The sequence below is a fragment of the Dromiciops gliroides genome, chromosome 4 (assembly GCF_019393635.1).
Source record: "Dromiciops gliroides isolate mDroGli1 chromosome 4, mDroGli1.pri, whole genome shotgun sequence".
Lineage (NCBI taxonomy): Eukaryota > Metazoa > Chordata > Mammalia > Microbiotheria > Microbiotheriidae > Dromiciops > Dromiciops gliroides.
Genome location: NC_057864.1, coordinates 481,047,652 through 481,071,840, shown reverse-complemented (window position 1 = coordinate 481,071,840; position 24,189 = coordinate 481,047,652). Strand labels below are relative to the sequence as shown.

General features: G+C 45.9%; 2 protein-coding genes across 7 annotated transcripts; both read right to left on the bottom strand.

Moving 5' to 3' along the window:
• Window positions 1-61: 61 nt before the first annotated feature.
• Window positions 62-23,717, bottom strand: LOC122726195 (zinc finger protein 501-like). Of its 6 annotated transcripts, none has more exons than XM_043963756.1 (8): window positions 23,629-23,717; window positions 19,253-19,351; window positions 16,277-16,403; window positions 15,383-15,439; window positions 7,028-8,709; window positions 3,955-5,177; window positions 3,633-3,733; window positions 62-1,513 (listed from the first exon to the last, which is right to left on the bottom strand). In XM_043963756.1, exons 2-5 carry the CDS (start codon window positions 19,268-19,270, stop codon window positions 7,220-7,222), a joined length of 1,692 nt encoding a protein of 563 aa, XP_043819691.1. In that variant the 5' UTR covers window positions 19,271-19,351; window positions 23,629-23,717; the 3' UTR covers window positions 62-1,513; window positions 3,633-3,733; window positions 3,955-5,177; window positions 7,028-7,219. The 6 variants fall into 6 exon arrangements, with proteins under 6 accessions (XP_043819691.1, XP_043819694.1, XP_043819690.1 ...); XM_043963759.1 differs by having other exon boundaries at window positions 3,633-4,991; window positions 5,102-5,177; XM_043963755.1 differs by having other exon boundaries at window positions 3,633-5,177.
• Window positions 21,235-23,511, bottom strand: LOC122755311 (extensin-2-like). The gene has a single exon (XM_044003623.1). The coding sequence runs from the start codon at window positions 23,509-23,511 to the stop codon at window positions 21,235-21,237; it is 2,277 nt and encodes a 758-aa protein (XP_043859558.1).
• Window positions 23,718-24,189: the final 472 nt, after the last annotated feature.

Sequence of the window (24,189 nt, the reverse complement as noted above, 5' to 3'; positions counted from 1 at the left end):
AGATTTATAGTTTCATGTACAGAACTCTTCACATATAGAAATGTTCATTTTTTATTTGGTATTTATTCAGATTTTTTAAAAACAGGAGCTCATCTGGCTTGAACTTGGAAAGCTGTTTATATCCTGTCGGTCTATGGCCCAAATATCCTGTTGAATTGGGGAGCTTGTGGATGCAGATCAGTCACCTCCGTTGGCTGTCAAAATTATTAGCTCCATGTTAAACATGGGGAAAATAATCCATGATAAAATTTTGGAAAGGGTGTGAAGGAAGAACTGACGGCCTCTCTAGCAATTGAGGGATATATGTGGTGCGACTGAGAAGGAGAAATAAGAGACACAGTGCATCCACATGTCTCTGGGAAGGAAACTAATAAATAATAAATGTGGCAAAACCTGTCAGAGGCCCCCTCCTGACACAAAGATGTTGATACTTTGGGGGCCTCTACGTTCTCTTGTTTACAGCCTCCTCAAGGGTAATCACCATATCCCCATACAAGCACACAGATTCACAAGTCTTATAACATGAACAATTTTATTTACAAGTTACTGGAAATCTATAGAACTAACATTCAAGACCACAGGAAAGAATACCCCCCAATGAACTACAAGTCTTATAACATGAACAATCTTACTTATAAGTTACTGAAAACCTACAGAAGTCATATCCAAACCTATAGGAAAGAATACCCACCAATGAGCTACCATAATTTCCATGGGTCTGTAAAGTCTAAGTGACTTATATCGGACTTCCTCATATCAGCTAAGAACAAGAGTTGTAGGAGTGTGATCCTCAAACAATTCCTATAATAACAATATTGTAAAGACAAACAATTCTGTAAGACTCGGGATCTCTGATTGATGCAATGACCAACCATGATTCCAAAGGAATTAGAATCATCTGTAGTGCCCACCTCCCGACAGAGAAGTCATGGATTCCATATGCAAAATGAAACATTTTTGAACATGGATATTGGGAATCTGTTTTGCCCCGTGTGTGTATTTGGTATAATAAGGATTTTGTTTTCCTTTTAAATGGTAGGAGGGGGCAGGGAGGGAAAGAAGAAATCCTGTTAATTGAAAAATAAAAGAAAATTGAAAAAAAAAAAAAAAGGAGTTTGCTCCTCTACAATAGCCTCCTCCCTCTCGATGCTCCCAGCAGGTGAGTGGTGGCTGCCGCCTGTGCCTGTCCTCCATCCTTCCTTTCGTCATCCTTTCCTGCAGTTCTTCCTGGCTCACAGCAGGCTACAGTTGCTTCATCACCAGGTTTGTTCTCGGGCCTCTGCAGACATACTTTCTGCAGCTCTGCTCAGCTCCCAGAAGGTGGTACTTTCACCCTTTGCCCTCTTTCTATCCTCTGCAAACCACTTATCCAAGCTCCTCTCACCTTCCAGCCAGTGGTCCCTTCACTGCCAACCCCACGCACGTATTGTCCTCTATAGTTTCGATGTTCTCCTCAGGCTCCAGAAGATGGTGCTCACGCCTCTCCTAGGGGACCAACTCTCTAGCAACTGGCCTGTAACAGGAAGAACATTCTGAGTACACTGAGAACTCAAAAACATACCTCGGAGCCAACCTGGCCCTTTTCATTATTAAGCTGGCTTTTGAACACTAGGCCCCCAGCCTCAGGTCTCACACCTAAGAGGCTTCCCAGGGGCTAGACACACCCTCCTCTCTGCATTTCTCAGGGGAGTCTTTGGCTCCAATTCCATGTAGATGCAACTATTTGCCTCTTCTCCCTCCAGACCAGAAGGAGCTCAACAGTACACCCTACTCTCCCATCCTGGTGCCTCCCCTGTCCTCAGCCTTTCCCTGGAGCATGGAGGCCAGGTCCTTTTAATTAATTACCCAGGACTGCTGCCCAAAACACCAGCACAGGAGGAGAGAAGAAGCTTCTCCCCAACACCTCCAGAGCTGGGAGAGAAGCAGGCTTTACACACAGAACCACCTTGGGCTGGGGGCAAAAACCATGTTGCTCCTTTAGGTCAGCCACAGGCATGTTTTCTAATCAGAAGGTCCTGAATCTGAGTTTCATGGCATATGATGGCTTTTTATGCCATCATCAGCCCCCAGGGAAGGCAGAACTGCTGCTCTATACAGACAGAAAGAGATGCCAGAAAAGTAACCAGAGCCTTTTATAGATGCTGCAGAGCTGACAAAACTCTGAAAAGCAGCGAGGCCTTTGGAAGGGGAAATCCAGAGTAAGGGGTGAAGGGGCAAAGACAAAAGAAAGGTGGTGTGGGAAGTGGCATTGCTTGGCTTTGGTGGCCAGGGATACTTGGTTCTCATATTGAGTTCTCATAAACTGATGACATTTAGCTGATCATTGGAACTTTGGCTCTATTATCTCCATTTTACAGATGAAGAAACTGGGGCAAGCAGAGATTGAACGACTTGCCCAGGATTTGAACACAGGTCTTCCTGATTGTAGGCCCAGTGCTCTAACCACTGCTTTACCTCATAGAAAGTACCTGGTAAGACAGAAGTTCATGCTAGGGAGCTGGAGATTGAAGAGGTCTGTCCTACCTGGGAGATCTACAGACTCATCATTATTAGCTAAGTTTTTCTTCCTAAGCCTTGAGAAGTAGCTAGACTGTTCCATTTTGAGAGGGACAGGGTGTTTACTCTGCTCTCAAGTTTTCCATGGGGCTCCCTATTACCTAGGTCAAGTTCCAACTCCTCTACTTTACAGGTAACCAAGGTCTCTGGCCCGTATACCCTCCCCCGGCTCCTAGCCCAGCCCTCTCCAGCCTTCCCTCTCAGCACTAGGTGCCTTTACTCTCACTGTTCCCACCTCACCAGCTGATTTTATACCCATTCTTTCACATCTAACTTCAACACCTTCTCCTCCAGAAGACCCTCCCCAATGACTCCTCAGGACTCTCCCCACTCAGAACTCTCATGGCACTTTGGTTTGAACCTCATGCATCTACCGAGTGACATGTTTTCTACCCCCCTGCTGCCCCTACTAATTGACAAGCTCCTTAAGGGCAGGGATTGTGTCCTAACTATGCCTCTGCACAGTGAGAGCTTTGCTAACATAGAACACTGAAGAGTTAAGGAGCACAGGCCTCCAAAGGGAAAGGGATGGTCTGTGACTGGGTTCCCTTGCAAATTTCGGATCAACTTCTCAACAGAAAACAGCGAGAGGTCTCTGCTGCGACCCAAAGGTTAGTGTCCACTGACTAGTCTAATGGCTGGAAGCGAGAGCCAGAGAAACTAAACGGAACTCTCAAAGCAGACTTGTGGCCAGGTTTTCCTTGGGAACAGATGCCCCTGGCTGCTTCCCCCCGTCGGAGATGCTGCTGTAGGACAGCCACTCCTTCTCTTCCTCACTCCCCAGAACACATTTCTACACTGCTGAGTGAGGCCAGGCAGCTAGGAGGACTTTGGTCCAGGACAAAGCATCTCTATTTCAACTCCTTCCACACATCTCCATCCCCACAATTCCGAGCCTAGATCCAGGCCGTCATGTTGTCTCATCCGGTTTTGTGTCTCGGTCTCTGCAGCCGTCCTTCCTAACACACACTCCTAGTCAAGCTAATTCCCGTTTCAGCGGCTCCCCACTGCCTAGGGGTGATTTCATCCGTCATGCCTAGCACAGTTCCGGGCACACAGTGGTGCTTAATAAGTACCTGTTATTTGAAATAATCCTCAATATGTCAAGTTTGGGAATGTCCTCCTTCAAGGTAGATGACGGCCTCTCTCTGCCATAGTGGATAAGCCAGAGATCTGCCTGAGGATCAGAAAGGTTAAGAGATTTTCCATGGTCACACAATTGGTGAGTGCCCACCATGCCATACTGTATCTACTTTTCTATGATAGATTCTAAGAGGAGACAGTAGCTCATCCCCAATGCTCTCTTCATGTCTACAAAACGAGTCACATTTCGATAGCACTTTAAGATACATAGAGCATTTTTTCATAATTTTGTAGAGGTAGTACAAGTATAATTACCTCCGTTCTAAGAATGGACAAACTAAGGCCCATCTAGGTGGTGCGATGGATAAAGTACTGGACTTGAAGTCAGGAAGATCTGAATTTGAATCCTGCCTTGAACACTTCTCCGGCTGTGACCCTGGGCAAGTCATTTCACTTGTCTGCCTCAGTGTCCTCACCTGTAAAATTGGGGGTGATGATGATGATAGATAGCACTTGGCAGGGCTGCTGTAAGGGTCATATGAGGTGTGTCAAGTGCTTGGCCCAGGGCCTGGCACAAGGTGGGTACTCTCTAAATGCTAGCTAGTCGTGTTGAAGCTGAACTCTCAACAGAGGTCTCCTGCACTACACTGTCTCTAGAGAAGTTTGGCATTCAGGGCCATCTGCCCTTCTCCTTCTCTGGGCTTAAATCCCACTGCTCCTGCTGAGTCCTTTCCCCCTACTGTGTTTTTATGCACTATTTCCTTCAATCAGAAAGTCTTCCCTTCTCTCTTGTCAAATTCTACTTTAGAGGCTTCAAGCCCTAACAAAAATCCTGCCTCATCCCCAGATCTACTTCCCTAGTTCTCCCCCTGAAAGTGACCTCATCTTCAGAAATTCTGTGCCTGTCTTGTGACCTTTCCACATGACAAGGTGTGGTGTGCCTTCTCTCCTACTAGAGTAAATGTTCAATGAGGGCAGGGATTGTGGCGAATTCTTTGAATCACCCACAGCACCAATTTCTCAGGAAATTAAGGAAGGCCTTTGTCCACTTCCTTCAGAGTAGTGCTAAGAGTGGGCATGTTTCTGTGGGCCTGTGTATAAACACTCAGACAGAACCACAGAATCTCACCTTTGTGAACGTGATGGGAACCAAGAGCCTAGAAGAGTGAACACTGAACAGGAGTGAGGCGGAGAGTCAGGATGTGAAGAAGCCCTAGGGCTGTGCTGAAGTCAAGAGATGAGTGCTGCTTTTAAAGGCAGAAGACCAGTTTTTCAAGTCTCCCCTCTGACATTTAATGGCTGTGTCATCTTAGAGAAGTCGCTTCCCCTCTCTTAAGTCTTAGTTTCCTCATCTGTAAAATGGACAGAATAAGTGAACTCTATCCCTCCCAGGTGTGAGGAGAGAACACTGGTGTGAGAACAACCTTACAGCAGCATCCAGATACCAGCTATCATCCATTACCAGGAGACCTAGATCCTTGTCCTACATCTTCCAATCCTGTTGTGTCAACCTCCCCACTGGGCTTCAGTTTCTTCATCTGTAAAATAGAGGGAACAGGCTTCTGATATAAGATCCCGAAAAGCCAATGCCCCCACCTCAAGCACTATATCAAGAGGGTTTGACCAGGATCACTCTAACAGGTAAATGGAGTAACTGCTTGCATTGTGGTGTAATGAGAGGCACCTAATGCTAACATCCGATACTAACCACTACCTGAAAATCCTAAACCCCAAACCCTAACCCTTCAGTGCACCTCAGCTAGTGGAGGTTTCAGGGATCAAGTTTTATCTGTCTGCATGCAGAACTGCTTTAATAAAGACCAATGATATCAATGTTCATAACATCATCTTCATTGCTCTGAAATTTTCTCCCAAGGACAATATCTTTCCCAGATGGTTCAGGTTGGAAGTACCTCAATGATGAAATTACTATAATAATGGAAACAATAAATACTGCAGGAAAAGGGAAACAAAATGGGGTAAGGCCATTTAAAAAAATGTCCAATAGTCAATTTGACTAGATTTTATTAAGCACCTACTATGTGCAGGGCACTGTGTGAGACACTGAGGTGCTAGAGAATAAAAGGGGGGAAATGAAAGTCCCTATCCTTATAAAAGTTTACATTCTGCTAGGAATGGGGATGGGGAATGGGTTGTAGAATTAGATAGGAATATAGATACAGCCAAGGATGAAGTAATCTAGAGGAACTTTCAGTTGGGAAGATCAAGGAAGGCTTTCCAGAAGAGGTGGAACCTGAGATATCTCTAAGGATTCTGGGAACACTCCAGGTATAAGAAGGAGACAGCCAGTATGAATGTCAGGAGAAAGAAATCAAAGTTGAGAGAGATGTTTCAGTAGCCCAACATGGCTAGACCCGACAAGTGTGTAGAGGGAAGAAATGAAGAGTAAATAAACATTGGAATAAAGCTAGAAAGGTAGGTTAGAACCATGCTGTGGAGGACCTTAATAGTAGGCTAAATTTGTGTTTCATCTCAGGAGCAATAGGGAGACACTGAAGCTTCTTGAGCTTCAGAATTAAACCATGGGAAAATGATCTTGGCAACTATGTGATTTGGCAGCAGAATGGGGGAGAGGGAAGACACTGGAGGCGGGAAAACATACGGTAGCCCAAGCCAGGGGTGATACAAGCCTGAAATAGAGTAGTGGCACCATGTGTGGAGACATGGGACAAAGGCCACAGGCATTATGGACAGAGATCTGACAATTACTCAAAACATATTCTTATAAGTAAAAAAAAAAAAAACTGAGTGAAGTTTCTCCCAGAGTATCATTGCCATTCCCCTCCCACCAGTCCTCTCCCTAATACAAGGGGATAATACTTGTATCAATCAGTAAACATCCTTCTCTGATAATTCAACATGATGTGGAGGTGACCCTGGACAGGTATGCCAGTGGAACACAAGCTCTGGCATGTCCTACTAAATTGGAATTCCTTTGAGTATGGGACCAATGATGTGATCCAAGGTGGGTCTGCAATCCAAGCACCAGCCTATTTAAACATGAGGATGATCACCAGAAAGTTGCCACCAGGTAATGATTTGGTCTTAGCTACGCTAACTCATAGGATCATAGAATTTAGCCCTTCAAAGGACTTTAGAGTTCATCTAATCTGACTCCCTCATATGAGAAAACTGAGGCCCAGAGAGGGGAAGGGATTTATTTGCTAAAGGTCATGAGAGCAGAAAATAGCAGAACCCACATAGCCTATTTGCCCAGAAAACCCCAAAATGTGGTCACAAAGAGCCAGACTGACTAAGAATGACTTAACAAAATCCTGACTGTATACACAAGGTTCTTTCCACTACACAAACTGTCTATTAAGGTAGGGAGAGATTATCATCTACATCAGGAAGAAAGAGTACCCACATCAATGAGATCATGAATCTTTCGCATCCCACGATTATTCTCTAGTATGAAGTCTCAAATGATATCTGCATCTGAAAGCTGTCCAATATTCATTTCATTAATGGGGAGTTCCACCAGGATGAATTCTTTCATAAATACATATAGCTAATGGTTGCTGTGACTGAAGCTTTCCCATTGTCATTATATGTATAGTTACTTTCCAATATGGATTTTACGATGTTGAAGGAGTAATGATTTCTTAATAAAGGTGTTCCCACAATCACTGCATTCATGGTGTTTTGCTTGAGTGTGAATTTTTTGATGTTTGGTAACAGATGAGCGGTTGCTGAAAGCTTTTCCACATTCACTGCATTCATAGGGTTTCTCTCCAGTGTGAATTCTTTTGTGTTCAATAAGGTGTGCACTCCGGATGAAACTTTTCCCACATTCAATACAATTAAAGGGCTTCTCTCCAGTATGAATTCTTTGATGTTGAGTAAGGTAAGCACTGCGGCTAAAGGCTTTCCCACATTCATTACACAAATAGGGTTTCTCTCCAGTATGAATTCTTTGATGTTTAGTAAGAGATGGGTAACTCCTAAAAGCTCTCCCACATTCATTGCAGACACAGGGTTTCTCTCCAGTATGGATTCTCTGATGCTCAATAAGAGATGACCTTTGGCTGAAGGCTTTCCCACATTCCTCACACTTATGGGGGTACTCTCCAGTGTGACGTCTCTGATGTTGAATAACATATGTGCTCTGGCTGAAGGCTTTCCCACATACATTACATTTGTAGGGTTTCTCCCCAGTGTGAATTCTCTGGTGCTGAATAAGATGTGTGCTCTGATTGAAGGCTTTCCCACATTCATTACAATGATAAGGTTTCTCTCCAGTGTGAATTCTCTGGTGTCGAGTAAGATGTGTACCTCGGATAAAAACTTTTCCACATTCATTACACTTATAGGGTTTCTCTCCAGTGTGAATTCTCTGGTGTTGAGTAAGGTATGACCTGTCTCTGAAGGACTTTCCACATGAATTACATGCATAGGGCTTTTCTTCAGTATGTATTCGTTGATGATTAATAAGGGATGAAATGTAGCCAAAGATTTTCCCACAGTCATTACATTTATAAGGTTTCTCTCCAATATGGACTTTCAGATGCTTAGTGAAGGATGAGTTGTGAGGGAAGACCTGACCAGGTTCACTACATTTATGAGATTTTTGTCCAGGACTAAAAGCCTTTCCACTTTCATTATATTTGTGAGCTTTTTTCCCAGAATAGTAACAGAAGGCTCTGCCTGATTCGTTACCCTTAAAAGGCTCTGAGGAGATTCTACTACATTTTATCAGGCTAGAATACTGTTTAAGGCTTCTTCCATATGTACTATATTTATGCAGACTCTTTTTGATAGGAATTTTTTGAGGTGGGACAAGGATTGATCCAAGATTGAAGCTTCTTCCAAATTTATTACATTCGTGCCCCCTCAGTTTATTAGGAACTTTCCTTTGGGTGACTGTTACTTGCATAGAATTTTTCTCTTGATTATCCTGTTGTCCCTCAAACTTGACATCATATTTCCAGGCATCTCCCAACCTGTGGCCCTGGGGACTAAACCTTGTAAGGCTTTGCAGGGATAGCTCTTCCACAGCCATACCTAGCTTTGGAGCTGATTCCTTGGTTTCAGGATTAGTCTCCCAATCTGGAAAGAAAAAAAATAACACACTGTTAATTGTTCTGAAAGAAAGAAAAATTCTGTACAGTCTTCTCCATCAAGGAGAATCCTCTTCAAACTGGAAAGAGCAGAAAAAGCAATAAAATCCTCCATTTGCATAGCACTTCAAATTATAGTTTCATATATACATACTCATGTTGCCTCATTTTTCTCCTCACAGCCCAGTCATCAGTGAAGGAAAGCTTTTAGCCATTACATTTGATTAGTAAAAAAACTGAGACTCAGAGGAATGATTTGAGCAAGGAATAATCACTGAAAAAGAAAAGCTAGGGGCAGCTAGGTGGCGCAGTGGATAGAGCACCGGCCCTGGAGTCAGGAGTACCTGAGTTCAAATCCGGCTTTAGACACTTAACACTTACTAGCTGTGTGACTCTGGGCAAGTCACTTAACCCCACTTGCCTCACTAAAAAAAAAAAAAAAAAAAAAAAAAAAAAAAAAAAAAAAAAAGCTAGACACAAAGCCCTGTTCTTCTCACTCTTACTCTAGTGACCTACTACGCGGCACTGCCTCTAAAACAGTCACAACACTGAAGCTCTGAGTTGGTAAGGAAGAGGAAATAAGAGACACAAGACCCTTGTAAATTAAGTCAAGTATCCAGGTCCAAACAAACACCACTATAGTGAATGAAAGAACCTATGGAAGTGACTGAGGAAAATTCCCACTGCTGCTAATCTCTGACAAATCATGGGGGAGACAATTTCCAGAAGACTGGAAATGGACAAATGTCTCAATTCTCCAAAAAAAGATCTACAGAAAAATTCAATTGATGCAATAATTTAATACACACCGTAAAGAGTCAGGAAGAAGTAGAGGAAGCAGTGAAAGAGCCAAAATAGGAGTATCAGGAATACATGATACTTCTCAGGCCAAGGAACAATTAGGAAGCTGTTGCTGTACCTGAAGATAAGGGACAGGGTTGACGCATCAAGGATGGATTTTTTTTTTAGAATTAGAGACAACTGGGCATATTTCTAGGCCTATGAGAAGGAACTAATGGAAAAAGAAAGACTGAAGGTTCTTGAGAGAGAAAAGGTAGGATGACTGCAGGAACAAGGTAGGTGGTGATTGGGTCTCGAGTGATGAGCCTGAGCAAAGACTACTAAGGCAAAAAGCAAGGGGCCTAGGCCTTTGCCTCAGTCACTTTAGTCAACACCGTTTTCCTCTCTTGGGCCGTGACATTCATATTCGCTGCTTTCTGCTACATGCTGGTGCTCTTGCTCACCACTGTGCTCATCTTCTTTGCCTTCTGGAACATGATGGAATTTGATGAACTGAAGATCAGAATATCTCAGCCCTTCTCTGTGTAGTAGATTACACTGGGTCTTGGCATATGCTATTTGGAGGCTAGACCTGTGATGTGTGGATTGGGACTTTGTGATCCTACAAGCCTCATGAATGCAGACATTCTAGTATGCCGAAAGAAAGAAAGATGGTGCACATTAGCTTTATACCTATCACTTTTTTACTATGGGAATGGCAGGATTTATGTTTCAGTGAGCTCTTCAGATGATACACAACAGACTCAGTCCAGGTAAGTGCCTGCAAAAGCCACAAGGTGAACAGATTCCATCCAACAAGAACCTGTTTCCAAAATAAGCTTATGGAATATGATCAGTTACTTTTTTTAAGTCCTTATTTTTAAAACATCTCCACACTTTTTATTTGTGGAAAAACTGTTTTCATATGTTATTCTTTTTTTTTTTTTTTAGGCAATGGGGGTTAAGTGACTTGCCCAGAGTCACACAGCTAGTAAGTGTCAAGTGTCTGAGGCCGGATTTGAACTCAGGTACTCCTGAATCCAGGGCCGGTGCTTTAACCACTGTGCCATCTAGCTGCCCCTCATATGTTATTCTTGAATGAAGAAATTATAAAGAATTACATACACATGAATATGAAAGGATTACCTCTGGTATTGACAGGTTCGAACTTGTATTCCTTAAAGGACAACCATAATTCTCTGAATAATTGTATCAATTACTGACTGTCCTTAGTCTGTTGGAAGTTTTTGTTTACAGGCGCTTGTAAATAACCTGTTTTGGTTTTAATTGGAATAATTACTAATTATAAATTGGCTCTAGAGATCAAGTGCTTTAGGAAGACTGAACACTATATACCTGGGACCTTGTGGGAAGCCTCATAGGGTTCTTCATCTATCATATAGAAGTTGACATGGAAATATTTGGAAAACTAAGGATGGTGGGATTTTTTTTCTTTACATTTGAGTATTAGCCCTCTATACTGTATAACCAAGGAATTTACCATAATAGTTTCATAAAATCCATATACTTTCATTATTAAGCCTAAGTGAACCTATTAAGAATATATACTAAATTATCTTTGAAGGAATGCATTTAAAGTTATTTTAAATGTTTTCATTTGTAGAAATCACTTAGTAAGAAATGCAGTATTCTAATTATTGTTACAATCCAGTGATAAAGTATATTCTTAAGCACTTGTAAGTTACAAGATGTTCAGATCAAAAAAGTAGAACGTTGTGTAAACACCTTGATGGTTCTCAGTGCAATACCATAAAGGTCTAAGATTAATACTTCTTTTCATTGCATTGTTTTAAAGCTTAAACTGCGGAAACTACAATAAAACCAAAGCATATTACGTTTTTTAAAAAGACAAAAGGTAAGGAAAAATAGATGAGTCTGTCACACTCTGTGGAATGAAGGAGGCAAGTTGAGGTGGTTACTGTCAGAGGGTAAGCAGGTCAGGTCATCTGCTTTCCGTCCAAAGAAGGGTGTGTTATCAAGTTTAAAGAGAGAAGAAAAGGCTCAGAAAAATCACTGTGGGGAGTGGGATTGAAAAAGAGTTTGCAAAAATAAAGTATATGGGTTTGTTCAGCTGAGCAAAAGTAAAATTTCAACATAGGTTATATTTCCAGTGGGGGAAATAAGCTCAACTTTGTGAATTCCCCAGTGATCCTTAGCAGGCCAAGAACAGAAGCAAAAATATAATAACAAGACTGGGATTTATACAGACTTGAGGTTTAACAAGCAGAAACATTTAGAAGACTAGGCGGGCTTGGGGCTGAGGAAGAAGAGGGAAAAGTTCTCGGGCAGTAGCTACTCATCTTTAAAGTAGTCAATGAGAAGGGTCAAAGCAAGATGCAAAGGAAAATGAAGCCAGCCTGGGGATAAACACCTATGAAACAGGAATAAATCAGGGGACTGCAGGTTAATGAATGTGAAGAGCAGGTTTAGGGGGAGTTGATGAAATGGAAAAGGGGAAAGGTTAGGAGGCTGCAGTCAGAAAGGGAAGGGACAAAGCTTAGGCTCTTGTCAGCAGGGAGGAAAGACATTGACACTGGGTTAGAGGGGCTATCAACATGAAGACAAGACAGGATGGAAGAGAAAAGACTGAGCTTGTTGCTAAAATCATTCATTCATCCAAGAGGAATTTATTAAGTGCCAACTATGTGTCAGGCACCAGCTCAGATACTGAAGAGTCTGCCCTCGGGGAGTTTACTTACATTCCATCTGGGGAAACAATTTCTGTATCTAAAAGCAAATATAAGGGGTGGCTAGGTGGCGCAGTGGATAGAGCACCAGCCCTGGAGTCAGGAGGACCTGAGTTCAAATCCGGCCTCAGACACTTGACACTTACTAGCTGTGTGACCCTGGGCAAGTCACTTAACCCCGATTGCCTCCCCCCCAAAAAAAGCAAATATAAAATGTAGACAAAGACAAGTCCCATGATTTGGGGCTAGGGGAGGGCTCCCAAAAGAAGCCCTGCAGAAGGAGGTTCCTGAGTGATGTTCTGAAGGCCACTGAGGATCTCACAGGGCAAAGAGGAGGAGGCAGCATACACTAGGAATTAGGGGCCACCTGTGTAAAAGCCAGGTGGTGGGAGTCATACCTTCCTGAGGCCCGTTTGGATAGAAGGCAGAGAGCAGAAAGGATGGGCTGGAGACCAATTGTGAAAGGCTAGAACGGACAAGTTAGCAGGAGTTCTTCATCTTTGGAGGGGGGGGTCACAGACCCCCACAGTCTGGTGAAGCCTAGGTACCCTTTTATGTTTTTAAATAACTCAAGGAAATAGTAAATTTCAACTAGAGGTTAGTGAAAATAAAGATGTGGTTTTTTCCCCATGTAAATTCATGGATCCCTGAAAATCTAGCCATGGACCCTCTGAGATGTTAGGATCTCAGGTCAAGAACAAGGTACATATCCCCATATCCCTACATCCTATAATTCCCAGAGGGGCTGTGGGAAAATGGATCCACTAATTCATTTTTAGTGAAACTGTGACTGTAGACAAGTTGCTTGACCTTCACCTGCCTCAGTTTCCTCATTAATACAATGGGGGAAAGAAATGAGATAATAACTGTAAAGTGCTCAGCACAGTAACAGTAACATAGTAGATACTATTTCGTATTAATACTATTTGGCAGCTGCATCCCCAGTGTGCAGCACATAGTAAGCGCTTAATAAATGCTTTTTCCTTCTTCATTTCTCATTTGAAGGTATCAGGGATGCTGAGCTGGAGAGGACCTCACAGCTGTTTTCAAGCATTTGAAAGACTGTCAGAGAAAGACCAGGAAGAATCAGACACAAGCAATCAAAGACACTGGGAGGAAGGAGGGGGTTCAATACAAAGACAAATTTCCTACCAATTAGAAGTGTTCAACCATGAGTGACGACGATTCTCCCAAAGGACTATCTATGAAACATACTTACTGTCCACCTCCAGAGAAAGAACTGATATCGATGGAACAGACTGAAGCAGGCAGTTTTTCACTTTCTTTCATTTTGTTCTTTTATTCAAGTTTTCTTGTACAAAATGACTGATACAGTCATGTTTCCCATAATCATACAGGTATAACGCATATCTGATATATATGAGTGCTTGATGGCCCAGGGAGGAGGGAGGGGAGGGGGGAAGAAGGGATACAAATTGGAACTCAAGACTATAAATTAAAATGTTTATTACTTTAAAAAAATAACAAGTCTTCCCTTTGGGAAAAAAAGTGTTCAAAAGAGAAGTGGGCTGGTGGGGTTGGGGGAGAAGTACAGAGGAGAGAAAGAGGAAGAGTCTTGCCCTCCCACTTAGTAGAGTGCTCCCAGAGGAGGCCAGATGACTCCTTGCTGAGTGTTATAAAAAGGCATCTTTTTCTAGGTCACTGCTAACTCTAGGGTTCTAAAGGGAGATTTCCAGGAAGCCAGTATAATCTCTGGAAAGTAGACAGGTGGTCAGCAATGGATATTTGGCTTTGGGAATTATCAGCACAGAAAAGAAGACATTAAGAATGCATGGGGCAGCAAGGTGGCACAGTGGATAGAGCACCGGCCCTGGAATCAGGAGTACCTGAGTTCAAATCTGGCCTCAGACACATAACACTTACTAGCTGTGTGACCCTGGGCAAGTCACTTAACCCCAATTGCCTCACTAAAAAAAAAAAAAAAAAAGAATGCATGAGCTTCTGAAAAGGTAGAGAGCCCAAGACAGAGTATATGTCATCAAATACTGGTCAATTTTATTCCTCTCAAGTTTTTTCTTTTAATTAAAAAAATATACTTTTTTATTATGAGAGATGGCTATCTGGGAATAGGAAGGAGAAGGAGAGAGAATTAGAGAATTCTAGGCAATATAGAAGCAAAAAATATCAACAAAAATCATTTTTTTTAAAAAGTCATAAGGTTATAATGTCCAACAGCAGGAAGTGAAGCAAAGATGCTGGAGAATATAAAGACTGATACAAGAACCTTCTAGAGAAAAGACCCTTGGATGTAGCCTGAAGGCAGTCATGACCTTCGAGAGCAGTTTAAGGATTGTGCTGGGGCAGAAGCCAATCTGGAGGACTTGGAGAAAAGGAGTTAAAGGAAACAAGCCTTTATTAAGCACCAACTATGTGCTAGGAGTTGTGCTAGGAGTTGTGCTAAGCACTCTACAAATATCTCATTTAAGGAAGTGGAAGCAGAGGATGTAGAAAATATGTTTGGAAATGTGGCAGTAAAATGATGAGAAACTGGATTTTACTTGGAAGGAGCAGCAGAGGCAAGTAAGAATTTCCCACTGCCCTTTAAAAAAGTCACCCCCCCCAAAAAAATGGGGGGCAGCTAGGTGGCACAGTAGATAGAGCACAGGCCCTGGATTCAGGAGGACCTGAGTTCAAATCCAACCTCAGACACTTGACACTTACTAGCTGTGTGACCCTGGGCAAGTCACTTAACCCCCATTGCCTACCAAAAAAAAAGTCACCCAGGGAGCAGCTAGGTGGCACAGTGGATAGAGCATAGGCCCTGGATTCAGGAGGTCCTGAGTTCAAATCCAGCCTCAGACACCTGACACTTACTAGCTGTGTGACCCTGGGCAAGTCACTTAACTGTCATCGCCCCAGGGGAAAAAGGTCACCCTGAGTGCTAGAAACACAGAGACTAGCCTGTGAAGGAGCTACTAAGGAAGCTAGTAAAGGCACAATCCCTGATCCAAAGTAAAGGTGGAAAAGTTAGATGTCGAGAGAAGAGAACCCTCTTCCTCTGAGGAAGGCATCCAAGATAGCCAGCTGTTAGGAGTTTATGTCATACAAACTCCAATCAGCTGGTTAGGAAACCTCTCTCACTCTCATTTCCCAAAAGGCCCCCTACGTTTTTGTTTGCAGTTACTCAAATCTGCCTGGTTCTTAGTTCCTTACCTGCACAGGTGCTTCCTGGGACTTCTCTCTCCACCGTCCATGGCTCTTCCCCTCGTTCTAAAGGAGATCACAACAGGTTTGAAAACTGAAAGGCCCACTCGTGGAGAAAGAAATAGTAGATGTTTGTTCATGCTGGAGTCAAAGGCATCTCAGAATTCAATTCTAGACTATTCATTAAGGAAAAGAGGCCATGTTAAGTAATAGCCCTTGTGCTATTCAAGGTTGTGTTTGCAGAAACTGTAGGGGAACAAGGCAGCTTGGAAGGTTCGCTTTTTCCTTTCATGGTTAAGAGGGTGGAATCTTCTCCCAGAAATACTGGGAGCCAAGAAAGAATCCACACCAGCAGGACATTTACAAATGACAGAGAAGGTCCAGCCTTAAGAACCACATGATGAATTTACCCCTCTCTAATTTTATTTAAAAAACCAACCAAACCCGGGGCAGCTAGGTGGCGCAGTGGATAGAGCACTGGCCCTGGATTCAGGAGTACCTGAGTTCAAATCCGGCCTCAGACACTTGACACTTACTAGCTGTGTGACCCTGGGCACTTAACCCTCATTGCCCCCCCCAAAAAACCAACCAACCAACCAAACTTTTCACTAGGGAACAAAGAGAAGAATCCCCTATTGTCTGAAAGAAAAGAGAATGATCAGGTTAAATCTCTCTCTCTCTCTCTCTCTCTCTCTCTCTCTCTCTCTCTCTCTCTCTCTCTCTCTCTCTCTCTCCCTCCCTCACTCCCTCTCCCTCCCTCCCTCTCCCTCCCTCTCCCTCCCTCCCTCTCCCTCTCCTTCTCTCTCTCCAAAGCCCAGCTAGTCACCTTACAAAGCCCCGGGGTCTTTAATGACACAGAAAATTGAGAAGTCAGAAAAGGAAGATTGAGTCACAAGAGCTTACCTAGAAAAATTAGGTTTCTGTAGTTCTCTAGCATCACGTCCCTGTACAACTGTCTCTGAGTAGGGCTCAGTTGTCTCCATTCCTCTTCAGTGAAATCCACAGCCACATCCTTGAAGGTGACTGATTTCTGAAACATGAAAGTCATCTGCGTTGACTCTGGACTCACTGTACCGAGAACTGGAAGGTGTTTAGCTCTCTAAAAGCCCTGGGAACCTGCTCCTTCAGCTAGGCACCATTCTTGGGCCTCCAAATAACGAGAGACCAGCTTTCACGCTCCAGCTCACAGAGACACCCAACTACAGACTCAGAAAGCTGAAAGCCTCAAAGGATCTCCAGAGGATGACCTGTGTTTGACCAAGAATCCCTTCGACAACCTTGCAGAGCCCCTATCACCAATGCCCTCCATTCCAACTGTGAACAGATTTCTTCTTTAGGAATTGCTCCCTTTGATGAGGGGCTCTTAATCTTTGTGTGTCCTGCCCCTCTTTGGCTAGATGATCCAACCTATGGACTCCTCAGAATGATAATGTTATACAAATAAATCCCTTAAGATTACAATGGAAACCAATTATGTTGAAATATAATGATCAAACAATTTTTTAATCATTCTTGGACCCCAGGTCAAGAACCCCTGCAGGGAATTACCTAAGGTACCGAAAAGTTAAATAAATGACTTACCCTTCAAGTCAACTTAACAAACTTCAAACCTTGAAGTCAACTTAACAAACATAAAAATTATTTTTAAAGACTTTTATGTGTTGAATGTGATTTTACATACATAGCCTATATCAGACTGCTTTTTGTCTTGGGAAGTGGAGAGGAAAGGGAGGGAGGGAAAAAATTTTGGAACTAAAAATATTAAGAAAACAAATGTTGAAAACTATTTTTACATGTAACTGGAAAATAATAAAATGCTTTTATGATTAAACTTTAAAAAAAACTTCAAAACATTTAAAAAATTCTATTTTTTCCTTTTCAGGTCTGGAGTCTCTCCCTCTCTACTCCCCATCCCTGCAGGCAGGAGCCCATTCTTCACAGGGGGACAGACAAAAATATCATCATTTCTCCCTTCCTTGCACTGGACAGGATTGGTGTGGCCAAGACCAACTAAATTGGAATCCAGGAAAAAAGAGGGAGATTGGGAGAACAGGAGAGGAAGCTGGAGAGTCCAAGTCATGATGAGGTCAAAGAACAAGTGTGGAAGGTTAGGGAGGGGAGAGGCAGAAGACAAAAGATCGTGCTCAGCAAAGGACATTCCCCATGTGGAGCAGAGTGGTTCGGGGCGATGACGAATTCTAAGGGTGACATGGAGAAGAAGGAGAAATGAGAATGAAGGGACTTGACAAAATGTGAGGACAAGTCACTAATGTGAATTCTGAAATTAGTGATGAGGGAGAGGAGGAAGAAGAGGAAGAGAAGGAGGAAGAGGAGGAGGAAGAGGAGGAGGAGGAAGAGGAGGAGGAGGAAGAGGAGGAGGAGGAAGAGGAAGAGGAGGAGGAGGAAGAGGAAGAGGAGGAGGAGGAGGAAGAGGAAGAGGAGGAGGAAGAGGAAGAGGAGGAGGAAGAGGAAGAGGAGGAGGAGGAAGAGGAAGAGGAGGAGGAAGAGGAAGAGGAGGAGGAAGAGGAAGAGGAGGAGGAGGAAGAGGAAGAGGAGGAGGAAGAGGAAGAGGAGGAGGAAGAGGAAGAGGAGGAGGAGGAGGAAGAGGAAGAGGAGGAGGAGGAGGAAGAGGAGGAGGAGGAGGAAGAGGAAGAGGAGGAGGAAGAGGAAGAGGAGGAGGAAGAGGAAGAGGAGGAGGAAGAGGAGGAGGAAGAGGATGAGGATGAGGATGAGGGTGAGGAAGAGGAAGAGGAGGAGGAGGAGGAAGAGGAAGAGGAGGAGGAAGAGGAAGAGGATGAGGAGAAGGATGAGGAAGAGGAGGAAGAGGAAGAAGAAGAAGAGGATGAGGAAGAGGAGGAGGAGGAGGAGGAAGAGGGTGAGGAAGAGGAAGAGGAGGAGGAGGAGGAAGAGGAGGAGGACGAGGAAGAGGAAGAGGATGAGGATGACAGCAAGGAATTCAAGACCAAGCCAAAGATAGAGACAAAGAAGTAAGTGGGCAGGAAGGCAGGCAATAGCAGGGACAAGGACCTGGAGAGCACGATGGAGTGAGGAGGATTGAAGATGCAGAGTTGGGAGAGACCTTGTACCCAAGGTCATGGAGGTAAAAAGTGGCAGAGCTGGAGCTTGACCCCAGGGCTCTGACTCCAGATCCAGGCCACTCCCCCTGCATGCACAAACACCAAGGGTGGAAGCTCAAAGTCAATATAAGAGAGACAGAGTAAAAGCATGGGGTTTGGAGGGAGAAGAGCTGGGTTCAAATCCTACTTACTGCTTTTGTGACTCTGAGCAAACCACTTAAAACTCTCAGACCATTTCCTCATCTATACAATGCACAGCCAGATAATATGATCCCCAAAGTCTTGTCTAAATTTAAGTCTAGGATCCTAGATTCCCAAATTACTCCACATCTTTTCATTTTCCACATAATTCACACATTATCTAGCAAATAGTAAATAAGTTCATACATTTGAAAGTTCTCGTTATAAAGCACTACACAGGTATAGGTAGTAATGGTAATGGTGCAGTGGAGAGAGTACTGGGCCTGAAGTCAGGGAGACATGAGTTCGGATTCGGTTTCAGATCCTGACTAACTGTTGTCCAATCACTTAAGCAAGTCACTTCACCTCTGCCTCTGTTTCCTCATCTGTAAAGTAGGGATCATGACAGCCCCTCCCTCCCAGGGGTGTTGTGAGGATCAATTGAGAGAACATTTGTAAAGTCCTTAGCACGAGGCCTGGCACATGGTGCTACATAAATGTGATCTACTATTTTCGAATACAATGGATAAAGGAACATAATGGCACCCCAGCACCCTCCCCCCCCCTCACGGCTGTCCACTTTCTCTTCTCCCTCCCAAGGAGGCTCAGGAGCAGCCATTACCTGATTAATCGAGATCATCTCTCTACCTGGGACCTTCACTTGGGCATCTGAATGCACGTCACCACCAGGAAGTAAGTCTTGTCCACTCCAGCTCAATACCTGTACATTTCAAGGTATATATCAGTGTCAAGATGAGGGGCCCAGCAGGCTGAGTCACCCAACCCAGAATACTTTGGAGGTCATCAAGACCCAAGACTACAGATCAGTGAGTACTATTCTAAAGCAGAAGCAGAAACTCGGGGAGCTGAGTCCAATAGAAATAGTGTGTCCACAGATATATGTGAACACTGTGCCTTTCTTCCCATTCTCTTTCCTTCCTCATCCTAGAAAGATTAAACAGACATTGAAGAGTCTGTTGGACACTAGAGGCATGAGCAAGGACCTGAACTAAATTAAGAACCAACAGTTAAAAAACACGCACTTATTTGCTGAACTTCAAACTGAACCTCCTTCAAAGAAAAAAAAATGTTATATGAAAATAACTGTGTCCATGACAAGAGATTGGAGTGACTGATGACAATTAGTGATTTCTGGCAGAGAAACTGCAGCAACTTTGAATTCCCAAGGGAATTGGAGGAGGGTCAAGGAGGACAGAGCTTCAAATTAATTGACATGCATACATACATACATACATACATACATAGAGGGAGAGAGATGAAGGGAGACAAGAGAGGGGGCAGAGACAGAAAGAGAAACAGTCAGAGAGACAGTATACATATATGTGTGTGTGTGTATATGCACACACACACACACACCAGTTTGGGGGGGGGTTCTAGACTGATTTCTAGAACTTTGTTCCTGCTGTCACTGTCGTTCCACTCTCTTCAATCTCTTCCTTCCAATCTCAATGACTCCCATTGGCTTACTGAGGTCTTCCCTTGGTCCTACCATGCCCACTCAAACTTTTTTTTTTAAGCACAGGGCCTTTTATTTCTGAACCAAGGCAGGGAGTAGACAGATAGAGGTGTATCCTGAACAGGTCTCCCTAAAGCAGGGGTGTTGGAGGGTTTTTGTTTCCTGGACCACTGTGGTCATCTGGGGAAGCCTAGGGAGTCTTTCGGTGTTTTTTAATGCATAAAATACAAGAATACAAATCATATTGAAAGTTATATAAAACACTGAGGCAAGTTTATGGAGCCCGAGAGTCTCCTCTACCTCCTTTGCACAGGGCAACACTGACCTTCTGTGTTTCTGCTCAGGTGGAACAGGGCCAAAAGGGCAGGAGCAAGAGACTTGGAGAATAGGGTAGGGAGGAATTAGGGTGTGAGAACTGGGGCTGGAAAGGCTAATGGAGCAAGCTCAGAGCTAGGGTAGGGGCAGTTTGTGTATAAGAAGACTGGAAAACCTGAACTTGGAGCTGGGAGCAGAGCAGAAGGATGAAAACAGGGCTCAAAGCTAATTCGGTCTCAGAGGTCCTGAGGATGCAAGGTAAGGGGAATAAGGAGCAGATGAACTGATGCTGAGAGCTGAGGAAGCACCCCAGAGCTGGAGAAAGGAAAAGAGAGAGGATGGGGCCCAGAACAGGAAGGGACTAGGGTCCACAGGCTCACAGCTTAGTATAAGAAAAACAAAAGGGAATGAGGAGGGGGTTCAAAGCTAATGGTGAGGAGGAAGCTTTAGATCTGATGATGGGGAATAGGAAGGGGGCTGAGAGCTGATGATGGAGGGGTAAGAAGGGAGCTCAGAGCCAATTATGGTTGGGGACAAATGAGAGCTCAGAGCTAATGATGGAAGGGAGAAGAGGGGGCCCAGAGCTGATAGTGTGGGGAGGAGGAGGTAATAGGAGGGAGGGAGAACGATAAGAAATGAGTTCAAAGATAATAATGCAGATGGTTGGGGGGATAAGGAGGAAGTTCAGAGATGATAATGGGAGGGGTGAGAAGGGTGCTGAAAGCTGCTGATGGGGGGGTCAAGAGAGGATTCAGAGATAATGGAAGGGAAGGAAGGAGGGGGGGCAAGGAAGGAGTTCAAAACTAATGGTGTTAAGGGGGCTCCGAGCTAATGATGGAGGAGTCAGAAGGATATTCAGAGCTGATGATGGAGGCAGAAGGAGGATCAGCCTTGGTGATAGAGGAGTCAGGAGGAGGCTCAAAGCTGATGATGGAAGAGTCAGGGGGAAGCTCAGAACTGGTGATGGAGTCAGGAGGAGGCTCAGAGCTGATGATGGAGGAGTCAGGAGGAGGCTCAGAGCTGATGACTGAGTCAGGAGGAGGCTCAGAACTGGTAACAGAGGAGTCAGAAGGATGTTCAGAGCTGATGGTGGAGTCAGGAGGAGGCTCAGAGCTGATGATGGAGTCAGGAGGAGGCTCAGAGCTGATGATGGAGTCAGGAGGAGGCTCAGAGCTGATGATGGAGGAGTCAGGAGAAGGCTCAGAGCTGATGATAGAGTCAGGAGGAGGCTCAGAGCTGATGATGGAGGAGTCAGGAGGAGGCTCAGAGCTGATGATGGAGGAGTCAGGAGGAGGCTCAGAGCTGATGATGGAGGAGTCAGGAGGAGGCTCAGAGCTGATGATAGAGTCAGGAGGAGGCTCAGAGCTGATGATGGAGGAGTCAGGAGGAGGCTCAGTCCTGGTGATGGAGGCATAAGAAGGAGACTCAGAGCTGATGATGGAGTCAGGAGAAGGCTCAGCCTTGGTGATGGAGGAGTCAGGAGGAGGCTCAGAGCTAATGATGGAGTCAGGAGGAGGCTCAGAGCTGATGATGGAGGAGTCAGGAGGAGGCTCAGTCCTGGTGATGGAGGCATAAGAAGGAGACTCAGAGCTGATGATGGAGTCAGGAGGAAGCTCAGCCCTGGTGATGGAGAAGTCAGGAAGAGGCTCAGAGCTGATGATGGAGGAGTCAGGAAGAAGCTCAGAGCTGAAGATGGAGGAGTCAGGAGGAGGCTCGGCTTTGGTGATGAAGTCAGGAGTCACAGCCTCCCTGATGGGGGCACCAGGAGGAGACTTAGGCTTGAGGATAGGGGACTCAAACCTGATAATGGGGGGGATGTGAATTGAAGGCTCAAACTGGATGATGGGGGGCTTAAGAAAGAACTCAGAACTGGCAGTGGAAGGGGTGGGAGGATGAGGCTCACCCTTGAGTAAGGGTGGGGGAGGTTGGGATACAGACTTGATGATGGAGGGAGCACGAGGAGGAGGATCAGCCTTGATGATGTTGGGGTAAATAATGGGTTCATTCTTGGGGACAGGATTACGAGGAGGGGACAGAATACTGATCCAGTAGGGCTGAGATGCCAACGCTGAGGACTGAGCATCCCTGCTTGGGCGCCTGAGAATGGATTTCAAAGTTGGTGTTCGGGTTCGAGGAGGGGGCTGGGAGCTACCCCTCAAGCTGCCAATGGCGGGTGGGCGAGGAGGGGGCGAGTGGTGGTCCACAGAGATGCTCATGGCCCGTTGGCGAGGAGGGGGCGAGTGGTGATCCACAGAGATGCTCATGGCCCGTTGGCGAGGAGGGGGCTCCGTGCGGCCCCCCAAAATGTTAGGGGCCCGTGGACGAGGAGGGGGCTGCTGGCGGGCCCCAGGGGTGACGAAGGCCCGGGGGCTCTGAGGGGGCTCCGAGGGTTTCCCAGAGGTGATGATGGCGAGGGGGCTAGGAGGGGACTCCTGGCGGGCCCCAGAAGTGATGAAGGCACGAGGGCTACGAGAGGGTGTCGGGCTGTCGGGGGGAGAGGAGGGCGCCGGGCTGTCAGGGGGAGGGGACGGTGCTGAGCTGTCGGGGGAAGGAGGGGGCTCAGAGCCCGGGGTGGGCAAGCGAAGGGGCTGTTTGGGCGTCCTGACGCCCACGATGGAGGGGAAGCTGGGAGGGGGCTCCTCCACCCAGACGATGGTCGGCATCACTACGGGGTCCGAGTTGAGGACTATGGGAGGATTCGGGACGGGCTCGTGGGCCACCGAGGGGGGCGGCTGAGGCGGGGGCTCCCCCGGGATCACGATAGGGGGCCGGGGTGGGCTGTCGGCCAGGACGATGGAGGGCCACGTCTGGGGCCCGGGGGCGGCGGGGATGGCCCGGGGCTGCGCTGGGAGCTCGGCCCGGAGGTAGAGGGTGGGATGGGGCCGGGGCACGCAGCTGGTGATGGCGGGGTAGTGGGGCCGGTTCTCGGGGCAGAAGATGAACGGGCGGGTCGGGGGCTCAGAGGAGAAGATGGTCGGCCGAGGGGGGTTCTCGGGGCTGAAGAGGAGCGGGGGGTGGGCAATGGCCTTGGGGATGAGCACGATGGGAGGAGGGGGCGTCGGCACCGACGGCAGCTTCTTCTCCGCCATGCCCGCAGCTCCCGCGGCTCAGTCTGCGCGCCGCCCGCACCGTTACAGAATGCCAGAGGGGAGGGGCAGGGGGAGGGCCGCGCGCGAGGCGGGGTCAGGGTCGGGGTCAGGGAATACCTGGCCTAAGAGCCGGGGCCGGCCCAAGTAGCTCTGAACCGCCTCCTCCCAGCTGCTGCCTCCGGAAACGTCCCGAGGGAGAGGCAGGGCGCCTGCGCAAGGAGCCCTCTAAGACTACAATTCCCAGAAAATCACGCTTCCCACAGGCCAACGGCGGCTCCTGCCGGTCTGGTACCCGCTAATCAGAGGCTCCGTGCGCGCTCTCCTTTCCCGCCCCCTTCCGCTTAACCGCCGTCTCCACAGCAACTGCCTCCCCCCGCCCCCCTACCTACCGAAGAGGAGGCGGGGCCTGCTAGAGCTGAGGTCATGGGGACGGAGCCAATGATGAGCCCCGCTAAACTTCATTGGCCTTGGGCCAGCAAGAGAGTGAAAATGATGGACTGTGTTCAACACCAGCCTCAGCCATAGAGGCTTGCCGGCCGGGTGAACCTGTGACACTATCTGCCTTAGATTATCCTGAACACTGATACATAGCACAATTATAGATTCCAGAATGGAGTTGGCTTTGTTCATTCCTTTCAGTTACTTATAAAAACAATGACCATAATAATATCAATAATA

Bases quoted from the DNA above. Each gene is read 5' to 3' on its own strand.
- LOC122726195 (XM_043963755.1), bottom strand. The intron at 15,440-16,276 runs GTAAGCTCTTGT...GATCTCCTTTAG, and splicing joins CAGAAACCTAATTTTTCTAG to AACGAGGGGAAGAGCCATGG. The intron at 8,710-15,382 runs GTAAGGAACTAA...TTTTCTTTCCAG, and splicing joins CCCAGGAAGCACCTGTGCAG to ATTGGGAGACTAATCCTGAA.
- LOC122755311 (XM_044003623.1), bottom strand. From the start codon at position 23,511: ATGGCGGAGAAGAAGCTGCCGTCGGTGCCGACGCCCCCTCCTCCCATC.